This window comes from Orycteropus afer, unplaced genomic scaffold, assembly GCF_000298275.1.
Source record: "Orycteropus afer afer isolate SDZICR_OR568_19922 unplaced genomic scaffold, OryAfe1.0 scaffold00130, whole genome shotgun sequence".
Lineage (NCBI taxonomy): Eukaryota > Metazoa > Chordata > Mammalia > Tubulidentata > Orycteropodidae > Orycteropus > Orycteropus afer.
In genome coordinates this window covers 5,837,620-5,847,106 of record NW_006921717.1, presented here as the reverse complement: position 1 = coordinate 5,847,106, position 9,487 = coordinate 5,837,620, and the positions used below count along the sequence as shown (strand labels likewise).

The following is a 9,487-nucleotide window of genomic DNA, read 5'->3' as shown; positions in this document are numbered from 1 at the left end:
TTGGGGCTGTGAAATAAAATGTGCATGAACTGTTGAATGTAGAACCAATCTGCTTTATAAATTTGCACCCAGAGCACAATTAAAAAAAAAAAAAATGCTGAAGCACTAAAAACCACCAAAGAGCACAACACTAGGGAACTAACTGGCTAAACAAAGGAAATACCTATATATCATGGGTGCTAGCACCTGCTGCCATCGAGTTGATCCAGACTCATAACGATCCCCATTCAGTGTCACAGTGATCTCCACAGGGTTTCCAAGCCTGTAAATCTGTACAAGGGGCACACTGCCTCAGCTCTCACCTGCAGAGGGCAGAACAGCCAGTTGGTTCAAACCACCCACCTTTTGCTAGCTGCCCAATGCTTTAGGACCACTGCGCTGCCAGAGCTCCTTATAATGGGTTGTGATGCAGCCATTGGCACAGAAGGAAGCCTGACCAATCTACTTCCATAAAAAATTACTGCCTCATGGGGACCAGGTTTGCTGGTCCAATAGAGCCTGGTGGAACCACTTAGACTATGGCCCCTAGCTGCCCTTCAGGTCTGGAATTGAACCCACACCTGTGGTTTCCAGCCAAACAATGTACAGGCATGTGAGTTAAACATTTACCTCAAGTAGACACATGCCCTGGAGAGAACAATCATGGGAGAAGGAAGGGCTGCTTATGCACAGGGAGACAGCTCAGGGTGCAGGACAGTATGGAGGGATGGTCACTGGGAAGAGGTAACTATGGGGAGGAAGTGGAAGGGGAGCTGTTGCATTGTGGTAAACTGTGGTCAATGACATGAGACAAAGTATATGTGAACTGCTGTATGGAAAGTGAATTTGCTCTGTAAATCTTCACCCAAATCACAATTAAAAAAAAAAAAAAATTACTGCCTCAGAAACCCAAAGGGGATTGCTATGAGCTGAAATCAACTCAATGGCAGTGAGTTTGGTTTGTTTTTTTTTTTATGCAGCCATTAAAAGCAATTGTACAGCATTGTGTGTGTGTGTGTGTGTGTGTTTAATTTTAGATTTTTTAAAAATTTTATTTGTTGAGGTATAATTTACCAATTATGGTAGTTAAGGTTGCACGTCAACTTGGCTGGGCCTGGTTGAGAGGCTGGGCAGCGGGTGGTAGTTATTCCCCATGATGAGACTGGCAATCACCTTCATGGTGGGATCTACCACAAGCAGCTGAGTAGCTGCTTTAAGGATGTGGTCTGCTTCCCCTATATGAGAAGCAGCCTTGGGAATGGTCTCTAGCTTACGGCATGCTTGAACCCTGCGTGTAGCCGGGACATTGTTCAGTAGCCTGCCATGCTCTGCCAATCTTGGAACTTTTAATGGACTTGAATTAATGACCTGCTGTGTGGTTTGGTAACATCAGGACTGTGCCTTTTTACTTGTCAACCTTGGGCTTCTCAGCCTCAGCAGCCAGCAGCTGTCTCAGTGAAGAAACACCTCTAGTTCCAGTGGGCCAGGAGCAGGAGGCAGAGCTGAATCCCAAGGTTGAGGGGCTTTCCCCAGCCCCTAGAGCCTTGCACTTTGAATTTGGACTTAAAGCCTCCAAATTGTAAGGATAAACTCCTGTTTGTTAAAGCCATCCCATTTGTGGTATATTCCTGTCAGAGCAGCACCAGGGAACCAGAACACCAATAGTGAAATTCACCCCTTTCATTCTACAGTTCTATGAGTCTGATCAGTGCACAGTCTGCTAACCACCACAGTAATCATGAAATACAGGACTTTCTCATCCCTGCAAGTCCTCTCCAGCCCTTTGACTTCGCCTTTTCCAACATGTCACGTGAATAGAATCAGAGTAGGTAGCCTTTTTCTGTCCGGCGTCTTTAACTTAGCATAATGCATTTGAGGTCCATTCATGTTGCAGCATGTTGTTGTTGTTGTTGTTATGTGCCGTCGAGTCAGCCCTGACTCATAGCGACCCCTCCTTGGGTTTCCGAGGCAGTATCACTACGGAAGTAGGATTGCCCAACCTTCCTTCTGAGGAGTGGCTGGTGGGTTTGAACCGCCAGCCTTCTGGTTAGCAGGCAAGTGTCTTAGCCACTATGCTACCAGAGCTCCTGTTGCAGCATGTACAACACTGTATTCTTTTTCATTGTACGGCTGTGCCATGCTTTCTTGCGCTAGCTGAAGGAAATGTGGGTGATTTTCACCTTAATGAGTACAGCCTCTATAAGTATTTCTATAAAGGTTTCTGTTTGTTTTTTCATGTGAAGCTAAGTGTTCATTTATCTCGGGTAAATACCTAGGAGTAGGATTGTGGGAGCCTAAGAAACCAAACCCACTGCCATCAAGTTGATTCTGACTCAGAGCGATCCCCATTGGGTTTTTAAGGCTGTAAATCTTTACCAAAGTAGATGCCCCATCTTCCTTCGGTGGAACAGCTGGTGGGTTTGAACTGTCAACCTTCTGGTTTAGCCTTAGGCACTGTACCACCAGAGCTTCCTTTGGGATCATATAGTACGTGAATATTTAACTTAATAAGAAACCACCAAACTGTTGTCCAGAGTACCATTTTTCAGCCTTGCTAGCAATATGGGAAAGGAGAAAGAAAGTGATGCCTTCCACATAAGAGGAACCTGAGGGCCAGGGCTGGGGAGCTGGGGGCTGGGGAGAGTGAGTGAAAGACTGGGCGTTGGGCAGAAGGAGGGTGGAGATGAGGAGAGGAGTGGGCAGGGGGTTAGGGAAAGGGAGGTAAGAGGCAGAGAAAGTGTGGCTCAGGGTTAGGGGGCATCAGGGCCTCCGATGCACCAGGTGAAAGTAGCTGGATGCTCCCAGAGCATCCAGGCCAGAGAAGGAGGAGGTAATGCATTTTGTCATGAACAAGAATAAATCGTCGGTGATATTTTACGTCTGTCGTAACCTTGTTTCCCCCAGCCTCCCCTTCTTTCTGGGATCTGCAGCCCAACCAGGCTGGGTGCTGACCCTTCTCTTTTTCCTCCACAGAGGCCTCCCCTCACTGCCTTTGTCCCTGGAATGAGCAGGGAAAAGATAAAGCCAGCATTCTTTTGAAAGGGGAAATAAAGACCAGTCAACAAAAGTATAGCAGAAAGAAAACACAGCAGTCCATTTAGAAACTGGCCACTCGGCGCTGTGGCTGTTCAGAGGCTGCCGTTGCACCAGTCGGCTCTGTGAGCATCTGGCTGCTATCACCTGGTGCATCTGAGGCCCTGGTGGCCGCCAGCCCCTCCCTGATGGTTCCAGGCATCTCATCCAGGCTTCGCAGCAGGCCTGGGTGAGGCCAGCCTCCACTCAGAGGAGAATGGGAGAATTTAGAGCCGGAAGAGCAGGACACCACCTGACCCAACATCCTCAGTTTGTAAATGATAAAACTGGGGCCGAGACAAGGGACTTGCGTGAACACACACTGTGAGTGAGCCTGGGCTGGAACCTGAGGCTGGGTCTTGCTCAATTGTTTTTTTCTTACTATTTCTAGATGCCACCCTGGCCTGCTGGGGCTCCTTGGCCAGGCTCAGGGAGATGAGTGACTTTGAGGCCACAAGTTAGTGAGGGGGAGGCTGGGACGAAGAGCTGGACGTGTCCTGCCTCCTCTCCGCCCTGCCCACTGATGCTGTCAGGGACTTCTGAACTCCCAGAGTCCTTTGGAAGAACTTCACTTTAGGAAGGAGGAAGCTGGAGCCCAAGGAATCCTGTTGACCTCTCTGGTCACCTAGCCCAGGGTCTCACCTATCTTCCTTGAGCTTGAGATGAGGCAGGATGGCCAGGCCTTCCCTGTTGTTGTTGGGTGCTGTTGGATTGCCTCTGACTCATCGCAACCCCATGAACAACAGAAAACAACACTGCCCAGACCTGCGTCATTCTCACGATCCTTGCTATGCCTGAGCCCATCGCTGCAGTCACTGTGTCAATCCACCTCATGGAGGGTCTTTCCCTTTTTTGCTGCCCCTTGACTTTCCCAAGCATGCTATTCTTCTCTAGGGACTGGTGTCTTCTGACAAGGTGACCAAAGTAGGTGAGACAAAGTCTGGCCATTCTCACTTCTAAGGAGCACTTCTTCTAGGACAGATTTGTTAGTTCTTCTGGCAGTCTGTGGGTTTTGCAGTAGTCTCTGCCAACACCACAAATCAAAACATCAACTCTTCTTCAGTCTTCCATATTCATTGTGCAGCTTTCACCAGCGTAAGAGGTGACGGAAAATACCATGGCTTGGGTTAGGTCAGTGTTCAAAGTGATATCTTTGCTCTTCAACGCTTTAAAGAGGTTTTTGGCAGCAGAGTTGCCCAGTGCAATGCGACACCTAACTTCTTGACTGATTTCATGGGGTCGGCTCTGGGCTCTGCGCCTCTGTGGCTGCGCCTGGGACCAAGCTCTCTGTTCCCTCTTTGTGGATCCACAGGTGAGTTTGCTGGAGCTGGTGCAGCCAGCATCCTGTCAGCCCTAACAGACAAGGCCGTGGTGAAGAAGGAGTTGCTGTCCGTGGTGGCCGGGAGGGACAAGTACCGGATCAATAACAAGCATGATGACAAGTACCCACCGCAGCCTTCCAACAAAATCGTCAAGCGGGCGGAGGAGCTGGTGGGGCGGGAGGTGTCCTACAATCTGACCAGCGAGAACTGCGAGCACTTCGTGAACGAGCTGCGCTACGGAATCTCCCGCAGTGACCAGGTGCGTCCCCTCAGCCCGTGTCCCTTTCCCTCAGCTGACAGTGGCGGGACCTGTGGGCTTGGCCAGCATGGAGAAAGAGGCATGAACAAGGCCAGAATAGTAGAGCTGGAATCCCTGCTCTTGAGAACATCACACCGAGGGCAGTAGTGAGCGTGGGGAGACAAACAGGCCACGTCAGCAACACAGAGCTGGGCAGTCAGGGCAGCAAGGGACCAGGAAGTGAGTCACAGCCAGGACCATCCCCCTCCTGGGGGGCCCTCTCTAAGACATGTCATCATTGCAGCCTAGAGACAGGTTTGATCATCCCTGCTTTCCAGATGGGGAACCTGGGGCTCCGATCGTGTATGTAACTCATCCTGACTCACTAGACGATTAGGCATTGAGTCTCTAGTACTCGTCAGCCACTGTGAAGAGGTGGGATTTGAACCTGAGTGTGTTCCCCTCCAGGGCCTTGAACAAGGAAGGCTTCGTAGCAGAGGTAACCCCTAATGAGTCTGATTTCATTCTTTCCTTGCACCTGAAGCAGGGAAATGAGTTGTAGATGATGAGGGAAAGAGGCAGGAAAAGGACTCCAGGCAGGGGGACAGTGTTGATGACTTAATGTACAAAGTGTCCTCAGAAGTAACACTCAGGGTGAACAAGCTAAACAATTATGTATGTCTAAATGGAGAGTGTATCCAAGATCATATACAGGGTTGGCAGAAAATGGGCCTCTCGAAGAGTATGAAGGGATGGACACTGGGAGGAGGTAACTATGGGGAGGAAGTGGGAGGGGAGCTGCTGCATTGTAAATTTTGGTCAATGACATGAGACAAAGTATATGTGAACTGCTGTATGAAAAGTGAATTTACTCTGTAAATCTTAACCCAAATCCTAATAAAAAAAAAAAAAAAAGAAGTAACACTCAGACCCTGAGGCACAAAATCCAAAGACACCAAGGATACAGCCTGAGAGACTCCAGGAAGGTCAGCCTTGAGAGAGACAGAATCCACCTGGTGTGGACGCCTCCAGAGCTGAGATAAGGTTCAGAGTCCTAACTCATGGGCCTCTCTGTCCTTCTTATGGGTTAAGGAGCCCCGGTTCCTGGGAACGGAATGTGTAGAGATCATCCTAAGTTTTAGCTCAACCTATATTAACCGTGTATTTGCCCACCGGGAGCGGGCAGACTGTTGGAGTGCTCTGAAACTGTCCATTTCCTGCTTATGCAGAAGTGATTAAACTCTTCTCTCTGCTCTCGATGTGACTGAGTTTGCTCTCCATGGTTCCAGGCAAAGGCCCACATTTTTGGGTAACAGCATGAGCCTAGACGAGCAAAAGCCAAGTCACACTGGGCGAACTCTTCCTCTAAAGGGGCAAACCAAAAAACCAAACCAAAAGCACTGCTGTCGAGTCGGATCCAACTCATAGTGTCCCCTCCTTGGGTTTCTGAGGCGGTATCACTATGGAAGTAGATTGCCCAATCTTCCTTCCCAGGAGTGGCTGGTGGGTTTGAACCACCAGACTTCTGGTTAGCAGTCCAATGCCTTAGGCACTATGCCACCAGAGCTCCCTATAAAGGGCCAGACAGTAAATATTTGGGGTTTTGCCCAGCAGGCAATTGCTGGTGCTCTGTTCTCCTCTGTTGTTGCTGTTGTTGTGTGCCGTCGAGTCGGACCCGACTCATAGAGACCCCTTCTTGGGTTTCTGAGGCAGTATCACTACGGAAGTAGATTTCCCCATCTTCCTTCTGAGGAGTGGCTGGTGGGTTTGAACTGCCAGCCTTCTGGTTAGCAGTCAAGTGCCTTAGGCACTATGCCACCAGAGCTCCCCTGTTCTCCTCTACGCATGTGCAATTACAGCCCCAAAGCAGCTATAGGCAATATGGAAACAAATGGATTGTGCTCCAATAAAAGCCATTCTGTGTTTTATTTTGGTTTTCTTTTTCTTTCTTATTTTATTTTACAAAAATAGGTAGCCACTCCTGGTCTCAAAGAATAGGAAAAGACAAGTACCCCTCATACACTGTAGGGGACATCAAGTGTTTAAAAAAGTGTGAGTGTGAACACTTTGCAGGGGCTGGGATTTCTGGCTTGTTGCATGTTGCTTGCACACCTTCTGTACCTATTTTCCTCCCACGCTTGAAGATGCACATTTCACTCATTCGATGAATGACCGAACTGTCTGTCAAATAATCCAAATAACAAAATCAGGTGTTACTGTCAAATCCCTCAGCCAAAGACTTCATTTCTTTTACAAAAGACCCGGCTTAATTTTTAAATTTTTAAATTCAAGTGAACACGTGAACACACATTATTATGACAAACAGTTTACTTTAGAATTCAGGTTCTAGGGTAGCAGACAGACGAGGCAGGAACCCTCCCTCCATGGCCATCAGTGGCTGCCTGTTTCCTCCGGTAGTCCCCTCTGTTTAGGAGCAGTGCGTTAGAGAACATGGCCTCCTGAGCTCCAGGAGTGTCCACCCTCAGGCTGGGCACCACAGGTGGAGGATGGGGCAGGAGTCCACACTTGTCGTCTAAGGTGGGGGACAGGCTTTGGGGACGGGCAGGTGGCACTCTGGCATTTGGCTGAAGGGCACAAAGGCCAGACGGGCTCTTTCTGAGCTGAAGGCTCTTGGTGTCCGGAGCCGTGGTTAGATCCCTGAGGCTGAGTCTGACCCGCCCTGTCCTCTGTTGCAGGTCACTGATGCCGTCACAATAGGTGCCGGAGGCGTGGGCCTGGCAGCCTTAGGCCTCGTTGGGCTCCTGGTAGCCAGAAACAGACGACAAAAGCAGTAATTCCAACCATGTAAGGAGCATCTGGCTTAGCCAGCAGGCGTGGGGTTTGACTTACTGACTTGATTCTGGTCTGTAATCATTTGACTGATTGTAATGGAGCTAAATAAAAGCATAAAACAAAGCGTAAGAAGATCATATGTGGAGAAATGCAGCCCTGGGTGACGTCTGTTGGGGAACGTCGGGGGGCGCCGTCCTGGCCTCAGTGAGGTGCACCCTGGCCCTTCCCTTGCGTTCCTTGTGATTTGTTTTGGAGGCCTGTGTTCTTTTAATAAGATGAGGATACCCATGAGGATAAGGGAAGACAAGATAGGAACATTCTGCCTGCCAGCCTGGGACATCAGCAGCGGGAACTTTGTGGAAGATTCTCGGCCATGAATGACACTCAGCTGCAGGAACTGTAGGCTCCCTTCTCTTGCTACTCCCTGCCCCTCTCGAGTCTAAGAACCACTGTTGTTTTTAGACTGCGTCAGGTCGGACCGACACACGGTGACTCCATGCACAGTGAAATAAGATGCCACCTGGCCCTGACCCGCCCCCAAGTGCATCCCACCACTGTGATCAGTACGGTTTCATTGGTGGATTTTCAGAAGTAGACAGCCAGGACTTTCTTCCTGGTCTATCTTAGTCTGGAAGCTCTGCTGAAACCTGGCTCACGTCACAGCAACATGCAAGCCTCCACCGACTGACGGGTGGCGGGTAGCCATGCGTGAGGTGCGTTGGCAAGGAACCAGATCCAGGTCTCAAGCATGACTTCAAGAATTCAACTACGGCACCTCCCACCACTGATCAAAAGGGCTCTCTTTGTTGGCTCTCGGCACCGTTTCTCCGCCTTGCAGCTTCCGCTGCCTCAACACAGCCATGCTGCCACCGCTGCTGCTCACCAGTTCCCCTGAACCCTGTGATCCCACAGCCCGTTCCAGGCTTGCCTTCCAGTGTCTCCTCAGCTCAGCTCCCCCACTGCCTGACGCTTCACGTGCTCCAGTTCAAGGCCCTAGAGAGATTCTGATTGGTTCAGCTCACCACATTGGTTCAGCTCAGCCTCCTGCTTGGCTGCCCTTTGGTCACGTGACCCTATCAAGCCAATGAGCTCCTCCTGATGGGGCAGGGTCCCATAGCACAGACACGGCGGTAGAGGCAGCTTCACAGGGAGGGGATGCAGGTGTGCCCAGCTCCGTGGTTGATGCCCCAGGGGAGGCGGCAGAGCCAACCCCAACCTTCGACTGAACTCACGAGTGCTGCTTGAGTCTTCCAGGGGAAATTTCTTGACTGCTGATAAGGGCTGGAGCTCACATCTCCCGTGGATCTTATTTCCCAGTCTATAGCTACTATCTGCAAGATGCAAAATTTGTATGCAAACTTCCTTTTTTCATGTCTCAAGTGCCCTTTTTATTAGAAGGCATCAGAAGTGGTGAATGGGAACCCTGCCCACCCCCCTCACCTGGCCAGTTACAGCCCCTAACCTCCCCCCCCACCCCAGTGCCTGCTGAGAGCTCAGGTGTGAAGAGGAAGCCAGCACTGTCAGGTGCTCACTTTTGGGAAACTGGGCTCAGAGAGGCCAACCCACTTAGCCCAGGTCACACAGCCAGTGTGCGGAGGGTCTGGATGGCCCTCCAGGTCCATTTGATGCAGAAGACTGAGTTTTTGAGTCAAACTGCTTTGACGTTTCTGATGTGGCCCGTGTGGGCACCAGCCACCCCCTGCCTTGGCGAAGTGTCCCTTTATGGCTGCCTGTACTCTCCGTGGGGGTTTTATCAGGCCTAGAGTCTCACCTTCCATGGGGCAGAGACCTAACTTCGATTCCCAGCCAATGCCCCACACGGGCAGCCACCAGCCACCCGTCAGTGGAGGCCTCTGTGGTGCTGATGCTGAACAGGACACAGCAGAGACTCCAGGCCGAGGCGGCCTCTGAAGAAAGCCTTGGCTGACTCCCTCTGGAATGAGCCGGCGAAATCCCATGGACCCCGGTGGGATGGTATGGGATTGGGACAGCATTTTGTTCCGTTGTGCATGGGGTCACCGTAGGGTGCTCTCAACAGCAGACAACAACAACAAAGGCCTTGGACCGGCATCACTTGGAACAG

The 9,487-nt window shown here is 50.5% G+C and overlaps 1 protein-coding gene across 1 annotated transcript in view; it reads left to right on the top strand.

Moving 5' to 3' along the window:
- PLAAT2 (phospholipase A and acyltransferase 2) overlaps positions 1-7,406 on the top strand; it is an 11,975-nt gene extending 4,569 nt beyond the window's left edge. Inside the window, exons 3-4 of the mRNA XM_007944993.1 lie at positions 4,364-4,632; positions 7,308-7,406. Coding sequence (XP_007943184.1) covers positions 4,364-4,632; positions 7,308-7,406 — 368 coding nt within the window. The remainder of the gene's footprint in view (positions 1-4,363; positions 4,633-7,307) is intronic.
- Positions 7,407-9,487: the final 2,081 nt, after the last annotated feature.